This window comes from Heterodontus francisci, unplaced genomic scaffold, assembly GCF_036365525.1.
Source record: "Heterodontus francisci isolate sHetFra1 unplaced genomic scaffold, sHetFra1.hap1 HAP1_SCAFFOLD_1254, whole genome shotgun sequence".
Classification (NCBI taxonomy): Eukaryota; Metazoa; Chordata; class Chondrichthyes; order Heterodontiformes; family Heterodontidae; genus Heterodontus; species Heterodontus francisci.
In genome coordinates, this window is record NW_027141592.1 from 44729 (window position 1) to 62500 (window position 17772).

The following is a 17772-nucleotide window of genomic DNA, read 5'->3' on the forward strand; positions in this document are numbered from 1 at the left end:
ATAATATTAGTAATAGCGACAGTAATAATATTAGTAATAGCGATAGTAATGATATTAGTAATAGCGATAGTAATGACATTAGTAATAGCGATAGTAATGACATTAGTAATAGTGATAGTAATGATATTAGTAATAATGATAGTAATGACATTAGTAACAGTGATAGTAATGATAATAGTGGCATTAGTAATAGTGATAGTAATGATATTAGTAATAGTGATAGTAATAACATTAGTAACAGTGATAGTAATAACATTAGTAACAGTGATAGTAATGACATTAGTAATAGTAATGATATTAGTAATAGTAATAACATTAGTAACAGTGATAGTAATGATAATAGTGGCATTAGTAATAGTGATAGTAATGACATTAGTAATAGTGATAGTAATGACATTAGTAATAGTGACAGTAATGATATTAGTAATAGCGACAGTAATGACATTAGTAATAGCGATAGTAATGACATTAGTAATAGCGACAGTAATGATATTAGTAATAGCGACAGTAATGACATTAGTAATAGCGACAGTAATGACATTAGTAATAGCGATAGTAATGACATTAGTAATAGCGATAGTAATGACATTAGTAATAGCGATAGTAATGATATTAGTAATAGCGATAGTAATGACATTAGTAATAGCGATAGTAACGACATTAGTAATAGCGATAGTAACGACATTAGTAATAGCGACAGTAATGATATTAGTAATAGCGACAGTAATGACATTAGTAATAGTGATAGTAATGATATTAGTAATAGCGACAGTAATGATATTAGTAATAGCGACAGTAATGACATTAGTAATAGCGACAGTAATGACATTAGTAATAGTGATAGTAATGATATTAGTAATAGCGATAGTAATGACATTAGTAATAGCGATAGTAATGACATCAGTAATAGCGATAGTAATGATATTAATAATAGCGATAGTAATGACAATAGTAATAGCGATAGTAATGATATTAGTAATAGCGATAGTAATGACAATAGTAATAGCGATAGTAATGATATTAGTAATAGCGATAGTAATGACATTAGTAATAGCGATAGTAATGACATTAGTAATAGCGACAGTAATGACATTAGTAATAGCGACAGTAATGACATTAGTAATAGCGACAGTAATGATATTAGTAATAGCGATAGTAATGACAATAGTAATAGCGATAGTAATGATATTAGTAATAGCGATAGTAATGACATTAGTAATAGCGATAGTAATGATATTAGTAATAGCGATAGTAATGACATTAGTAATAGCGATAGTAATGATATTAGTAATAGCGATAGTAATGACATTAGTAATAGCGATAGTAATGACATTAGTAATAGCGATAGTAATGACATTAGTAATAGCGATAGTAATGATATTAGTAATAGCGATAGTAATGACATTAGTAATAGCGATAGTAATGATATTAGTAATAGTGATAGTAATGATATTAGTAATAGCGATAGTAATGATATTAGTAATAGCGACAGTAATGACATTAGTAATAGCGATAGTAATGATATTAGTAATAGCGATAGTAATGATATTAGTAATAGCGATAGTAATGACATTAGTAATAGCGATAGTAATGATATTAGTAATAGCGATAGTAATGACATTAGTAATAGCGATAGTAATGACATTAGTAATAGCGATAGTAATGATATTAGTAATAGCGACAGTAATGACATTAGTAATAGCGATAGTAATGACATTAGTAATAGCGACAGTAATGACATTAGTAATAGCGACAGTAATGACATTAGTAATAGTGATAGTAATGATATTAGTAATAGCGATAGTAATGATATTAGTAATAGCGATAGTAATGACATTAGTAATAGCGATAGTAATGACATTAGTAATAGTGATAGTAATGACATTAGTAATAGCGACAGTAATGACATTAGTAATAGCGACAGTAATGACATTAGTAATAGCGATAGTAATGACATTAGTAATAGCGATAGTAATGACATTAGTAATAGTGATAGTAATGATATTAGTAATAGCGATAGTAATGACATTAGTAATAGCGATAGTAATGACATTAGTAATAGCGACAGTAATGACATTAGTAATAGCGACAGTAATGACATTAGTAATAGCGACAGTAATGACATTAGTAATAGCGACAGTAATGACATTAGTAATAGCGACAGTAATGACATTAGTAATAGCGACAGTAATGACATTAGTAATAGCGATAGTAATGATATTAGTAATAGCGATAGTAATGACATTAGTAATAGCGACAGTAATGACATTAGTAATAGCGATAGTAATGATATTAGTAATAGCGACAGTAATGACATTAGTAATAGCGACAGTAATGACATTAGTAATAGTGATAGTAATGATATTAGTAATAATGATAGTAATGATATTAGTAATAATGATAGTAATGACATTAGTAATAGCGATAGTAATGACATTAGTAATAGCGACAGTAATGACATTAGTAATAGCGACAGTAATGACATTAGTAATAGCGACAGTCATGACATTAGTAATAGTGATAGTAATGACATTAGTAATAGCGACAGTAATGACATTAGTAATAGCGACAGTAATGACATTAGTAATAGCGATAGTAATGACATTAGTAATAGCGATAGTAATGATATTAGTAATAGCGATAGTAATGACATTAGTAATAGCGACAGTAATGACATTAGTAATAGTGATAGTAATGATATTAGTAATAGCGATAGTAATGATATTAGTAATAGTGATAGTAATGACATTAGTAATAGCGACAGTAATGACATTAGTAATAGTGATAGTAATGATATTAGTAACAGTGATAGTAATGACATTAGTAATAGCGACAGTAATGACATTAGTAATAGCGACAGTAATGACATTAGTAATAGTGATAGTAATGACATTAGTAATAGTGATAGTAATGACATTAGTAATAGCGACAGTAATGATATTAGTAATAGTGATAGTAATGATATTAGTAATAGCGATAGTAATGATATTAGTAATAGCGACAGTAATGACATTAGTAATAGTGATAGTAATGACATTAGTAATAGTGATAGTAATGACATTAGTAATAGCGACAGTAATGACATTAGTAATAGCGACAGTAATGACATTAGTAATAGTGATAGTAATGATATTAGTAACAGTGATAGTAATGACATTAGTAATAGCGACAGTAATGACATTAGTAATAGTGATAGTAATGGCATTAGTAATAGCGACAGTAATGATATTAGTAATAGTGATAGTAATGATATTAGTAATAGCGATAGTAATGATATTAGTAATAGCGATAATGATATTAGTAATAGTGATAGTAATGACATTAGTAATAGCGATAGTAATGACATTAGTAATAGCGATAGTAATGATATTAGTAATAGCGACAGTAATGACATTAGTAATAGTGATAGTAATGACATTAGTAATAGTGATAGTAATGACATTAGTAATAGCGACAGTAATGATATTAGTAATAGCGACAGTAATGATATTAGTAATAGCGACAGTAATGACATTAGTAATAGTGATAGTAATGACATTAGTAATAGCGACAGTAATGACATTAGTAATAGTGATAGTAATGATATTAGTAATAGCGACAGTAATGACATTAGTAATAGTGATAGTAATGATATTAGTAATAGCGACAGTAATGATATTAGTAATAGCGATAGTAATGATATTAGTAATAGTGATAGCATCCTTGTTTTAAATTCCTCCATGGCCTCATCTGTCCCTATCTCCGTTACATCCTCCAGCCTTAAAACCCTTCGAGATCTCGACACTCCTCCAATACTGCTCTTCAGCTGCCTGGTCTCTCGGCTCAGGAACTCCATCCCGAAACCTCTCCACCTCGCTTTTCTCATTTAAGATGCTCCTTAAAACCCAGCTTTCGGTTACCTGTCCTAATATCTCCCTATGCGGCTGAGGGAAAATTTTGTTTGATAATCAATCCTGTGAAGAGCCTTGGGACGGAGGGGCTGTCTTTCAGATGGGACATTAAACAGAGGCTCACCTGCTCTCTCAGGTGATGTAAAAGATCCCGTGACACTGTTTCAAAGAAGGACAGAGGAGTTCTCCCCAGTGTCGGAAAACCAACATTTATCCATTAAACAACGTCACCAAAATCAGCTGCTGATTATCACACTGCTCTTTATGGGATCTTGCTGTGTGTACAATGGCTGCTGCATTTCCACATTACAGCAGTGATTGGCTGTAAAGCACTTCGGGAAGTCCTGAGGATGTGAATGGTGCTATAGAAATGCAAGTCTTTCTTTTCTCTTTTGATAGGCGCACTGTCCCTGTATCCAGGGTGTGTGTCAGTGGAATTCTCCCGGTCTCCACCTGACACCACATTGTAAACCCCATGATTTCATTTCTCAAAAACTTCTAAATAAAGATCCTGGGTTGTCACCCTCACCCTCTTCACCCTCACCCGCACCCTCACCCTCTTCACCCTCACCCTCTCCCTTGCCTGCACCCTTGCCTTCACCCTCTCCTGCACCCTCGCCTTCACCTGCACCCTCGTCCTCCCCCTAGGCCTCAGGCTATACATTATGTGTCCTGTTTAATCAGCTGTCCCACCCTGACAGACAGCTGCACTGACACTTACAGCTGGACTCAGTGTTTCCTCTTGATGACCTGTTTCAGACAGACTTCACTCTCAGCTGCTACGATGGGAACCTCACTCTCAAAGTGGTAATTGATTAGGTGACTGATGTTTTCAAACAGCAAATCCTTTGTCCGCACCTGGAAGGAAGGATCAGAGTTAGGATCACAGGTGGAGTGACTCGGACAGGCAGAGAGGCAGGCACGGCGGGGTGGGGGGGGGGGTGGGGGGGGCAGAGGCAGGTGAATGGGAAACTGTTCTTTATGGCTGCACCTGGAAGTGAGAGTCAGCAATCTATTCCACCACAGAGGCATCACTTCCTGCCACCCCTCCCCCAACCAGGCACTTCCCAGCAGCAGCCATCAGAATCAGGAACCTTGACTCTTCTCCCACATTCCTAACCCACAGGCAATGTGCAGCACCCTCCCTCTTCCCCATTCCCTCATGCTTGGCTCACCACTCCTTCAGGGTCCACCAGTAGGAGGTGCTTCGCCTGCCCATTGTGCATTCCGGTCAGGACATACTGCCCAGGGTTCGTGATGCTGTCCCTCACCAGAAAGTCCCCATCCAGCACCAGGAGCTTCTCAGCCACTTTCCGACTGATCTTCCCGTGATACCAGGATTCCTGCTTTAACTGCTCCTCCTCCATGGCCCTGGCTGTGCCGGGATTTGACTGCAAAATTCCAGTTCCTCGTCCTCGACATTTGCTGGACTTGGCATCGTGCAGTTTTAAGGCGTCCTCAAAAGGTCCTTGAGTAAGAAGATGATAAACGTGTGAGGACAGGTGGAGTTTGTCTGCACTGTTCCATAAACTGCCCATGTTCACTCTCCATATTAACACCCACGTCACTCACACAAGACAGTCAAATACTACAACATCTTGCATTTATGTAGTACTTTAATGTGGTAAAATATCCCAAACCTAGTACTTTACAGCAGCGATTATCAAACAGAATTTAACACTGAACCGTGAAAGGAGATATTAGGAAAGGTGACCAAAAACTTGATCAAAGAGGCATGTTTTAAGAAGCGTCTTATAGCAGGAGGTAGCAAGACAGAGAGGTTTAGGGAGGGAATTCCAGATCTGAGGGCCCAAGCAACTGAAGGCATGACTGCAAATAGCAGAGCGATGGAAATCAGGAAGAAGCACGAGGACAGAGATGGCGGACTGCAGAGATCTCAGAGGGATGTAGGACTGCAGGAGGTTACAGAGACAGAGAATACTGACTCTCCGATAGTGCAGCGCTCCCTCAGTACTGACCCTCCATCAGTGCAGCACTCCCTCAGTACTGACCCTCCATCAGTGCAGCACTCCCTCAGTACTGACCCTCCATCAGTGCAGCGCTCCCTCAGTACTGACCCTCCATCAGTGCAGCACTCCCTCAGTACTGACCCTTCATCAGTGCAGCACTCCCTCAGTACTGACCCTCCATCAGTGCAGCGCTCCCTCAGTACTGACCCTCCATCAGTGCAGCGCTCCCTCAGTACTGACCCTCCATCAGTGCAGCGCTCCCTCAGTACTGACCCTCCATCAGTGCAGCGCTCCCTCAGTACTGACCCTCCATCAGTGCGGCGCTCCCTCAGTGCTGACCCTCCATCAGTGCGGCGCTCCCTCAGTACTGACCCTCCATCAGTGCAGCACTCCCTCAGTACTGACCCTCCATCAGTGCGGCGCTCCCTCAGTACTGACCCTCCATCAGTGCAGCACTCCCTCAGTACTGACCCTTCATCAGTGCAGCGCTCCCTCACTACTGACCCTCCATCAGTGCAGCGCTCCCTCGGTACTGACCCTCCATCAGTGCAGCGCTCCCTCAGTACTGACCCTCCATCAGTGCAGCACTCCCTCAGTACTGACCCTTCATCAGTGCAGCGCTCCCTCAGTACTGACCCTCCATCAGTGCAGCGCTCCCTCAGTACTGACCCTCCATCAGTGCGGCGCTCCCTCAGTACTGACCCTTCATCAGTGCAGCGCTCCCTCAGTACTGACCCTCCATCAGTGCAGCGCTCCCTCAGTACTGACCCTCCATCAGTGCAGCGCTCCCTCAGTACTGACCCTCCATCAGTGCAGCGCTCCCTCAGTACTGACCCTTCATCAGTGCAGCGCTCCCTCAGTACTGACCCTCCATCAGTGCAGCGCTCCCTCAGTACTGACCCTCCATCAGTGCAGCGCTCCCTCAGTACTGACCCTTCATCAGTGCAGCACTCCCTCAGTACTGACCCTCCATCATTGCAGCGCTCCCTCAGTACTGACCCTCCATCAGTGCGGCACCCCCTCAGTACTGACCCTCCATCAGTGCGGCGCTCCCTCAGTACTGACCCTCCAACAGTGCAGCGCTCCCTCAGTACTGACCCTCCAACAGTGTGACGCTCACTCAGTACAGCACTGGGTGTATCACCCCAGATAATAATTCTGAGAAGCAATAAACAGTGACTCGGCACAAGGGAATACTGAAGTAAGTTTGAGGGAGGGTAAAATGAGAAATAATTATCCGGGGCTGGGATAGAGGAAGTGGGACTGAACCCAATGGTGTGTGTAACTGTTTCTCACTGTTTCTGGTTGTGGGTGTTAATAGGTTACAGGCAGTCAAAGGAACTAATCAGCTGCCTGGACCTCACTGCAGTTTTGACTGTGTGCCATAGAAACACTTACTCATGTCGAACACGTCTTTCTCGGGACTGTCTGTCGTGTCCCCTGATGCTCCGTTCAGTGTTCCCCCTGTCTCACTGTTGCTCCATTCCCGCTGATTGAGGGACTGGGTGTTAACGTAGACATGTTCATCACAAGCGTTTTTTCCATATGGTTGGAGGTAGCTGTCACTCAGCACACCTGGAATTTACAATTCAAGGATCGTTATCAGTGCACAGGGAATAATGGCGGAGGTTGGTGTGCAGGATGCATGTTGGTGTCACTCCTTGAGCTTGGACATTGGTGTAAATGGGGCTTTGGCACTGATTCTAATTGAGATCAATTTGAATGTTTTAGACATTGTTCAGAATTCCTTGCTGGATGCATGTCACTGGCTCAGGGGGTAAATGCAGCACCCAATGTGGTGCTGAGGCTCTCTGTCTGAGCATTAACTCCCAGCTTCCTGCATCAGCTGAGATGCAGGTTTGGAGTCTACAACTGGCCACAGAGCTGTGGGATAGTGAGTAATGTGGGAGGGGTGGGGGCAGTAAACATCAATCAGCCTGGGTTCCCCCACTCGAAACAGAGACTGCTCCCGGGATGTGTGGGTGTCTGTCCCTCAGAGTGAGTTCACCATAGGGAGAAATGACCACCATGTTTAAATATCCCACCCACCCAATCTGGGCTCAATGTGGGAGAGTGGACGAGGTAATAGGGCCTCTCAGTGGAATCAACGCCTTTAGGGGAAGAGACTATGGGGAATGGGTGACAACAGGAAGGCAATTTCCTTCCAATACATCACTCGGGTCTGTGTTCCTTCACTTAGAGAGAGAGTCCCAACTCAGGCAACTCCCAGAGGCTGTGAAAATGGATCATCTCTGACCTGCCATGCATTGTTTTGGATCCTCACTCCGGCTGTCCACATCCTCCTGTGGAATCTGATCCGTCTCCCTCCGTGAGAAATTACTGAACTGCAAGGAAAAGCGTATTCAGTGAGGGGGGCCTTCACTCAGGGGTGTTGGGGGGGTGGGGGGGGGGGTGCATTCAGTGAAGTCCCACAGAACATGTCACAGGCTAAAAACAGACCGGGGTCCAGGTCTAATATCTGGCCACAGGAATCCAGACTGGAGATGTGTCACTACCTTGAAACAATTAATAACACAATCATCCAGTACACTGTGATTTGATGAGCTGTTATTGAAAGCGATGGAGAGCTCCTCACTTCCAGAACTATTACGAAAATCTACTACCTTACACTGGAACAGAATATTATTTAGGAATCCTATCACTTAATAGAACAAACTTTAGACACACGGTTCCCGGAGCTCTCCATCACTGGGGAGTTTTCTTCACCACATGTCTGGGTCTGTTAGAGACTCATTGATAAAGATTGATCACTGTGATTGGTCAATAACTCCATTATCGTATCATGTGACTATCAAATGGGAGAAGGTGAATTTGTTGGGCATCCTATCACAATGTTCCTCAAGCAATTCATTACTGAATATGTTATTACACTATTTTACTGAAGACAACGGGGCAAAAGCGTCTCACCCAGTTATTACTCGAAGCAAAGGATTGAAACTTAGGCAGCTTCTAAAGCAGGTGGCAAATCCGTTCCATCGGAACCCCATCCAGCCCAATATTACTGAGCAGATTATCACTGAAACAGAACATGTTCCAGCAGAATTTCTGCTATGGGTACGTTTAGTAATCGGATCAAATTCCACTGATTTTCAGAAGTGTTTTGTTTCCCACGTGGTCCCCACAAACTAATTTGCATATCACCAAATGAGAAATCTGTAATGAACCAGTGCAATTGGGTAACACAGTGCAGTTTGATTCAGACCGCTGAACGTGACTGATTTTAAATAACAGAAAATACATCCAGAAACTATACAGAAACATTCTCGATTCACATCGACATACAGTGTCTGCTTCTTGCTAAATTACCACAAATTATATTCAAAAGCTTTTCAAATGTGTCTATTAACAACCTTGCACCAAAAAGACTCAATTTTAAACCCTCCTCAAACTCCCCCAAACAACCACAATTAGCAGAAACCTGCCATGACGATTAATTTGACCTGGGGTGTGGCCAGACCTGTGGGTGGGGCTGGCTTCAAACACAGTGCTTTTTTAAAACATGTAGAATATTCCAGAAACTTGAGTTGTGTTGGACATAAATTGCATTTAAAATTCATTTGAGTTGGTCACAAACATCCCCTCGATGAACTGCTCAAAATTAACCAGCCTATTATATCAAGTTACATTTCCACCAGTCTGGACACTGGATGAGGGACAGGATGGGGCTCCACTGTGATGCCTCCCCTGGCCAAATACCTTGCTGAGACAAACCATCTCGGCTCAACATGAACAGCACAGTGGCGCAGTGGTTAGCACCGCAGCCTCACAGCTCCAGCGACCTGGGTTCAATTCTGGGTACTGCCTGTGTGGAGTTTGCAAGTTCTCCCTGTGTCTGCGTGGGTTTCCTCCGGGTGCTCCGGTTTCCTCCCACACGCCAAAGACTTGCAGGTTGATAGGTAAATTGGCCATTATAAATTGCCCCTAGTATAGGTAGGTGGTAGGGAAATATAGGGACAGGTGGGGATGAGGTAGGAATATGGGATTAGTGTAGGATTAGTATAAATGGGTGGTTGATGGTCAGCACAGACTCGGTGGGCCGAAGGGCCTGTTTCAGTGCTGTATCTCTAAAACTAAAAAAAACTAAAAACTAGCACCTGTGACGGAGTATTAGAAGGCAGATGGTACTCATGGAACCCCACTTGCAGCTTACACAAAACAGGGAAGAAAACAAGAAAACACAAAAGATAATGACATAAATATGCCATTTGAAGCCGGTTATGAACAGAACTGAGTTACACGGTGAGGACAAGACGCTGACCTGCACATTACCAGCTGGGTAGCTTGGCTGGATCTGAACACTCCACTGTCTGCTCCTGGTGTCCACAACACCTCCCAAAGGAGGCTCCTTCCCTGGAACGCTGTTATAATAATTGTGCCCTGACATCTCCTCCTCCTCACCCCAAGCAGACTCCTCACTGCCAGTCATCCTACAATCAACCCAGGGAAGAAATAAACATCAGCTGAGGTAACAAATATTCATCCAAGACTTTACTGCTGTCAGCTTCCAATATCCATACACGACAGTGACTGATGTTCAGAATTACTCTCAATCCCAAACAGTACATTATTCACCAAAATGGTCAGCAGCATAGCCCAGCATGGTGACGGGGTGGGTCTGCGAGTCCCCCACACAGTGATGGGACGGGGGTCTGTGTCTGCGAGTCCCCCACACAGTGATGGGACGGGGGTCTGTGTCTGCGAGTCCCCCACACAGTGATGGGACGGGGGTCTGTGTCTGCGAGTCCCCCACACAGTGATGGGACGGGGGTCTGTGTCTGCGAGTCCCCCACACAGTGATGGGACGGGGGTCTGTGTCTGCGAGTCCCCCACACAGTGATGGGACGGGGGTCTGTGTCTGCGAGTCCCCCACACAGTGATGGGACGGGGGTCTGTGTCTGCGAGTCCCCCACACAGTGATGGGACGGGGGTCTGTGTCTGCGAGTCCCCCACACAGTGATGGGACGGGGGTCTGTGTCTGCGAGTCCCCCACACAGTGATGGGACGGGGGTCTGTGTCTGCGAGTCCCCCACACAGTGATGGGACGGGGGTCTGTGTCTGCGAGTCCCCCACACAGTGACGGCTGATTTGAAGCCTGTTGCTTTGGTCTGTGATTAATTGGAGCCACTCAATGTCCCCAAGTGAAGAGAGAGACTACAGCCACATAATTCCACTGTATACAGGTGCACTCGCTATGTGGCAGCTCAGTAACTCCGCCTCCGAATAGGAATTCTCTGCCTTCCTTTGTTGGAGAAGCAGGAAAATCGAGGAGACAGCTCTGTCCCAGTGAAAAGCTCCCAACCAAGCCAGTCACAAACGTGGGGCAAGGGCATGCAGAGGGTCAGGGTGTACAAGACGTCAAACATCTCATGGAGTACAATAAACATCAAGCTCATTGCCATCTGACCAATCCCCTTCTCACAGCTTTACTGTGATTTATTATCAGAGGAAATGGGAGGCACTTCCAGGTGAGGTCAGAACCCCAGCGAGAGTCAGCATCTTCAGGAGAGGAGGGGACCCGTACCCCAGCGAGAGTCAGCATCTTCAGGAGAGGAGGGGACCCGTACCCCAGTGAGAGTCAGCATCTTCAGGAGAGGAGGGGACCCGTACCCCAGTGAGAGTCAGCCCCTTCAGGAGAGGAGGGGACCCGTACCCCAGTGAGAGTCAGCCCCTTCAGGAGAGGAGGGGACCCGTACCCCAGTGAGAGTCAGCATCTTCAGGAGAGGAGGGGACCCGTACCCCAGTGAGAGTCAGCCCCTTCAGGAGAGGAGGGGACCCGTACCCCAGTGAGAGTCAGCACCTTCAGGAGAGGAGGGGACCCGTACCCCAGTGAGAGTCAGCCCCTTCAGGAGAGGAGGGGACCCGTACCCCAGTGAGAGTCAGCATCTTCAGGAGAGGAGGGGACCCGTACCCCAGTGAGAGTCAGCCCCTTCAGGAGAGGAGGGGACCCGTACCCCAGTGAGAGTCAGCACCTTCAGGAGAGGAGGGGACCCGTACCCCAGTGAGAGTCAGCCCCTTCAGGAGAGGAGGGGACCCGTACCCCAGTGAGAGTCAGCACCTTCAGGAGAGGAGGGGACCCGTACCCCAGTGAGAGTCAGCCCCTTCAGGAGAGGAGGGGACCCGTACCCCAGTGAGAGTCAGCCCCTTCAGGAGAGGAGGGGACCCGTACCCCAGTGAGAGTCAGCCCCTTCAGGAGAGGAGGGGACCCGTACCCCAGTGAGAGTCAGCACCTTCAGGAGAGGAGGGGACCCGTACCCCAGTGAGAGTCAGCCCCTTCAGGAGAGGAGGGGACCCGCACCCCAGTGAGAGTCAGCCCCTTCAGGAGAGGAGGGGACCCGTACCCCAGTGAGAGTCAGCCCCTTCAGGAGAGGAGGGGACCCGTACCCCAGTGAGAGTCAACACCTTCAGGAGAGGAGGGGACCTGTACCCCAGTGAGAGTCAGAACCTTCAGAAGAGGAGGGGACCCATACCCAATGAGAGACAGCACCTTCAGGAGAGGAGGGGACCCGTACCCCAGTGAGAGTCAGCACCTTCAGGAGAGGAGGGGACCCGTACCCCAGTGAGAGTCAGCACCTTCAGGAGAGGAGGGGACCCGCACCCCAGTGACAGTCAGTGGGAATTAGGGCAAAACTGGGAGTATGATTCTAATGGTCAGGTTCAGTCTGCAGGGTGGGTATTGTTAATGGTGCCGCTGCTCAGGACAGTTTCACACAAACGTTCGGTGACCTCACCTGTCGAGTGGAGCGACCACTTTCGGGGGGCTATGGAGATACTGTTTGAACCTCAGTTCGAAGGCCTGTCCAATCGTGCTGATGACTGTCTGTGCTAAACCCTCACAGCACTCGAGAATATGGCAGGCTGTGGCACATTAACAGGAGGATCCATTAGTCTAAGTGTATCACATCATCTCCGTAAATATCCACAATGACACACAATCATAGGAGAGTTTATTAAATCGCCCGCACATTCTGTGCTTCTTATGTCCCACTTCCTGTTGTTTAACTTTTTAGGTCAATGTTTAGCTTTGAAACTGAGAAAGTATCAGTGTGTAGTCACTGGTGTTGCTGTGGTACTTCCCATTGTGTCTCCCAGCTCCTCCTCCTTCATTCCCTGCCTCATTGCTATCTCCTCCTGACTCTACTCAACTCATTCAAAACATCACTACATGAGGCGCTTCCCCTCCGCAACCCCTCAACCTCCTCGGCAAGCCCCTCAACCTCCTCCGCAAACCCCTCAACCTCCTCGGCAAGCCCCTCAACCTCCTCCGCAAACCCCTCAACCCCCTCCGCAAACCCCTCAACCTCCTCCGCAAACCCTTCAACCTCCTCCGCAAACCCTTCAACCTCCTCCGCAAACCCTTCAACCCCCTCCGCAAACCCCTCAACCCCTTCCGCAACCCCTCAACCCCCTCCGCAAACCCCTCAACCCCCACCGCAACCCCTCAACCCCCTCCGCAAACCCCTCAACCCCCTCCGCAAACCCCTCAACCCCCTCCGCAAACCCTGCAAACCCCTCCGCTAACCCCTCAACCTCCTCCGCAACCCCTCAACCCCCTCCGCAAACCCTGCAAACCCCTCCGCAACCCATCAACCCCCTCCGCAGACCCCTCAACTCCCTCCGCAAACCCCTCAACTCCCTCCGCAAACCCCTCAACCCCCTCCGCAAACCCTCAACCCCCTCCGCAAATCCCTCAACCCCCTCCACAATCCACTTCCCACTCCTCAAACCTCCTCCAACCTCCCCACCTGCCTCCACAATCCCCCTCCTCCAGATGAAGTTAGATTTGATATTCCCGCTGCCCTCTTTGAATGTTCAGTCCATCTGTCTGAAACTGTTTCCTGCTTTGGAAGCCACAGAATGTGGAAGAGATGAGCCTGAAATTGACACCATGTGATAGTGTTACATGTGAAATGAATTTCTCCACATGCCCAGATCACAGTGTATTTCCCACGTTGATGTTTGGGATGGCGCTCCAGTCTATCCAGATAGGCCCCGATTAATACAACATCATTCATGTGTCCCAGCTCCCACCCAGTCCCGTTGACCCGTCACCCCTTGTGTTCACTGACCTACACTGACTCCCGGTCCGGCAACACCTCGATTTTAAAATTCTCATCCTTCTTTTCAAATCCCTCCATGACCTTCCCCCTCCAAACCCCCTCCCTATCTCTGTAACCTCCTCCAGCCGCTACAAACCTCCGAGATCTCTGCGCTCCTTCAATTCCGGCCTCTTGCGCATCCCCGATTCCCATCGCTCCACCATTGGCGGCCGAGCCTTCAGCTGCCTGGGCCCTAAACTCTGGAATTCCCTGCCTCTCCGCCTCTCTCTCCTCTTTTAGGTCGCTCCTTAAAATCTACCTCTTTGACTGAGCTTTTGGTTGCCTGTCTTGATATCTCCTTATGTGACTCCATGTTAAATTTTGTTTGATAACACCCCCTGTGAAGCAAGGCCACAGTTGTTGTTGTAAATACTCACCTCTCTGATTTACAGGATCCTTTGCTACATAGGCAACGTAATCTGTGGTATCCTGTACAGGAAGAGATCCAATTAGCAACAGGTTTCTAGCAACACTCAAAATTAGGGAGAGACAACCAACCTGGCTGGCCATTTCAGGGATTGGAATGATGGGAGAATTTGTTAAACATTTCCTGGTTCCGTACTGACACTGAGTGGAGAGAATTCAATCACTCAAACATTTTCTAAAATTCCTTTCTCTGGTATTTTAATGGAGGAACAAACCTGCTTTACAGGTTAACAGGTTACCGAGTTAACAGGTTACCAAGTTAACAGGTTACCGAGTTAACACCTCCATTAAAATAACAGTCTGAGGAATTTCATGACGGCACATTAAGTATCCCAGAATAATGTTTATGGAATGGAAGTGTTCTGTAAACTGGGGTGTGGGAGATTGGGTTACAGACTCAGTACTGACTCTCTAGCCCACCCTGGCCATCGCTGTGTGAGTTGATCTCACCCTGTGGAACTGGTTCAGGAATACTCCCACACTGCACATTCTCCAGGGTTGCTGCTCCTGATCTCAATCCAGGGAGAGTGAACACATGGATGTCAGATCAAGATTGAGCAAGATGCCCCAAAATGACCAACTAACCTGGGATCACTGTCAGGAGGAAAGGTCACGTGGAGAAGGAGGGTCACTGAGTGCAGGCAGCAGACTCTCTCTACAGGGAGTAAAGAAAAATCAGAGAGCAGACTCACAGACTCTCTGATAAACACCCAACAACCAGTTACTCAGCACGGTTACACCATAGCCGAGCTCCTGGGGTCTGCCCAATACAATGGGGCCATTTAAAAGGAGTGCTTGGACTTTTCTCTGAAGCGGCTGTAGTGATGAGTAGCCGAGGGGAGATATGAAGACAGAGATAGTGTCAGATCGGGCTGCTCCTTACCGTATCCCCACCTGAAGCAAAGGAGATGGATTGCATGTGATGGTTCGCAATGATCTGTCAATGAAACACAGAAAAGGTTTCACTGAACAGAAAGCTCTCAGCAATACATGAAAAACAAAGGCACTGACACCTGCTTCCCGAGCCTCAGCCCCACAGACACCCAACACAACCTTTATACTGTGCGAGAATTTTCAGCTTTCTGGAGTTGTTCCCTCTGGTACCTGGACATGCACCTGAAGTGCTGTAACCTGCAAGGCTACGGACCAGGTGCTGGAAGGTGCGATTAGATTGGGCGGCTAGTTTTTTCAGCTGGCGCAGACACGATGGACTGAATGGCCTCCTTCTGTGCCATAACCTCTCTCAGGTTCTAAAAACTCAGGTCAACCCTGATCAAAACTGAAAGTCATTCCATTCCTTCCCTTATGTGTGTGTGTATGTGTGTGAGAGAGAGAGAAAGAGAGAGAGACGGTTGTGTGTATGTATTATTCTTAATTCTTTCACAGGATGTGGGCATCGCTGGCCAGGCCAACATTTATTGCCCATCCCTAATTGCCCTTGAGAAGGTGGTGGTGAGCTGTCTTCTTGAACCGCTGCAGTCCATGTGGGGTAGGTACAGCCACAGTGCTGTTAGGGAGGGAGTTCCAGGATTTTGACCCAGCGACAATGAAGGAACGGCGATACAGTTCCAAGTCAGGATGGTGTGTGACTTGGAGGGGAACTTGCAGGTGGTGATGTTCCCATGTATTTTCTGCCCTTGTCCTTCTAGTTGGTAGAGGTCGCGGGTTTGGAAGGTGCTGTCTGAGGAGCCTTGGTACGTTGCTGCAGTGCATCTTGTGGATGGTACACACTGCTGCCACTGTGTGTTGGTGGTGGAGGGAGTGAATGTTTGTGGATGGGTGCCAATCAAGCGGGCTGCTTTGTCCTGTATGGTGTCGAGCCTCTTGAGTGTTGTTGGGGAGTCAGGAGGTGAGTTACTCGCCGCAGGATTCCTAGCCTCTGACCTGGTCTTGTAGCCACAGTATTTATAAGGCTACTCCATTTCAGTTTCTGGTCAATGGTAATCCCCCAGAATGTTGACAGCGATGGTAATGCTATTGAACATCAAGGGGAGATGGTTAGATTCTCTCTTGTTGGAGATGGTCATTGCCTGGCACTAGTGTGGCATGAATGTTACTTGCCACTTATCAGCCCAAGCCTGGATATTATCCAGGTCTTGCTGCATGTGGACACGGACTGCTTCAGTATCTGAGAATGGTGCTGAACATTGTGCAATCATCAATGAACATCCCATTTCTGACCTTATGATTGAAGGAAGGTCATTGATGAAGCAGCTGAAGATGGTTGGGCCGAGGACACTACCCTGAGGAACTCCTGCAGTGATGTCCTGGGACTGAGATCATTGACCTCCAACAACCACAACCATCTTCCTTTGCGCTAGGTATGACTCCAACCAGCAGAGAGTTTTCCCCCTGATTCAGATTGACTCCAGTTTTGCTCGGGATCCTTGATGCCATACTCGGTCAAATGCTGCCTTGATGTCAAGGGCAGTCACTCTCACCTCACCTCTTGAGTTCAGCTCTTTTGTCCATGTTTGAACCAAGGCTGTAATGAGGTCAGGAGCTGAGTGGCCCTGGCAGAACCCAAACTGAGCGTCACTGAGCAGGTTATTGCGAAACAAATGCCGCTTGATTGCACTGTTGATGACACCTTCCATCACTTTACTGATAGAGAGTAGACTGATGGGATGGTAATTGACCGGGTTGAACTTGTCCTGCTTTTTGTGTACAGGACATACCTGGGCTATTTTCCACATTGCAGGGTAGATGCCAGTGTTGTAGCTGTACTGGAACAGCTTGGCTAGGGGCGCAGCAAGATCTGGAGCACAGGTCTTCAGTACTATTACCGGAATATTGTCAGGGCCCATAGCCTTTGCAGTATCCAGTGCCTTCAGTCGTTTCTTGATATCACGTGGAGTGAATCGGATTGGCTGAAGTCTGGCATCTGTGATGCTGGGGAATTCAGGAGGAGGCTGAGATGGATCATCAACTCGGCACTTCTGGCTGAAGATGGATGCAAATACTTCAGCCTTATCTTTCGCACTGATGTGTTGGGCTCCCCCATCATTGAGGATGGAGATATTTGTGGAGCCTCCTCCTCCTGTTAGTTGTTTAATTGTCCACCGCCATTCACAGCTGGATGTGGCAGGACTGCAGAGCTTAGATCTGATCCGTTGGTTGTGGGATTGCTTTGCTCTGTCTACGGGGAATGTGTGTGCAAGGGGGTGGTGTGTGTGTGTGTGAGGAGGGAGTGAGCAAGTGTCTGTGTGTGAGTGAGTGATTGTGAGTGAGAGGAGTGAGTGAATGTGTGTGTGTGTGTGTGTGAGGACTGAGTGTGTGTGTGTGAGGAGTGAGTGTTTGTGTGTGTGAGGAGTGAGTGTGTGTGAGTGTGAGGAGTGAGTGTGTGTGAGTGTGAGGAGTGAGTGTGTG

General features: G+C 46.5%; 1 protein-coding gene across 4 annotated transcripts in view; it reads right to left on the reverse strand.

Moving 5' to 3' along the window:
- The window catches only part of LOC137364080 (SHC-transforming protein 2-like), an 89958-nt gene that overhangs the window by 38153 nt on the left and 34033 nt on the right, over positions 1 to 17772 (reverse strand). For 3 of the 4 annotated variants that reach the window (XM_068027524.1, XM_068027523.1, XM_068027525.1), the window contains exons 4-11: positions 15287 to 15340; positions 14355 to 14406; positions 12610 to 12736; positions 10140 to 10308; positions 8118 to 8205; positions 7259 to 7435; positions 5066 to 5358; positions 4612 to 4748 (exon numbers count right to left, since the gene is read on the reverse strand). In XM_068027524.1, the coding sequence (XP_067883625.1) occupies positions 4620 to 4748; positions 5066 to 5358; positions 7259 to 7435; positions 8118 to 8205; positions 10140 to 10308; positions 12610 to 12736; positions 14355 to 14406; positions 15287 to 15340 (1089 nt within the window). In that variant the 3' untranslated portion in view covers positions 4612 to 4619. The remainder of the gene's footprint in view (positions 1 to 4611; positions 4749 to 5065; positions 5359 to 7258; positions 7436 to 8117; positions 8206 to 10139; positions 10309 to 12609; positions 12737 to 14354; positions 14407 to 15286; positions 15341 to 17772) is intronic. The other variant, XM_068027526.1, reaches the window with a different exon arrangement.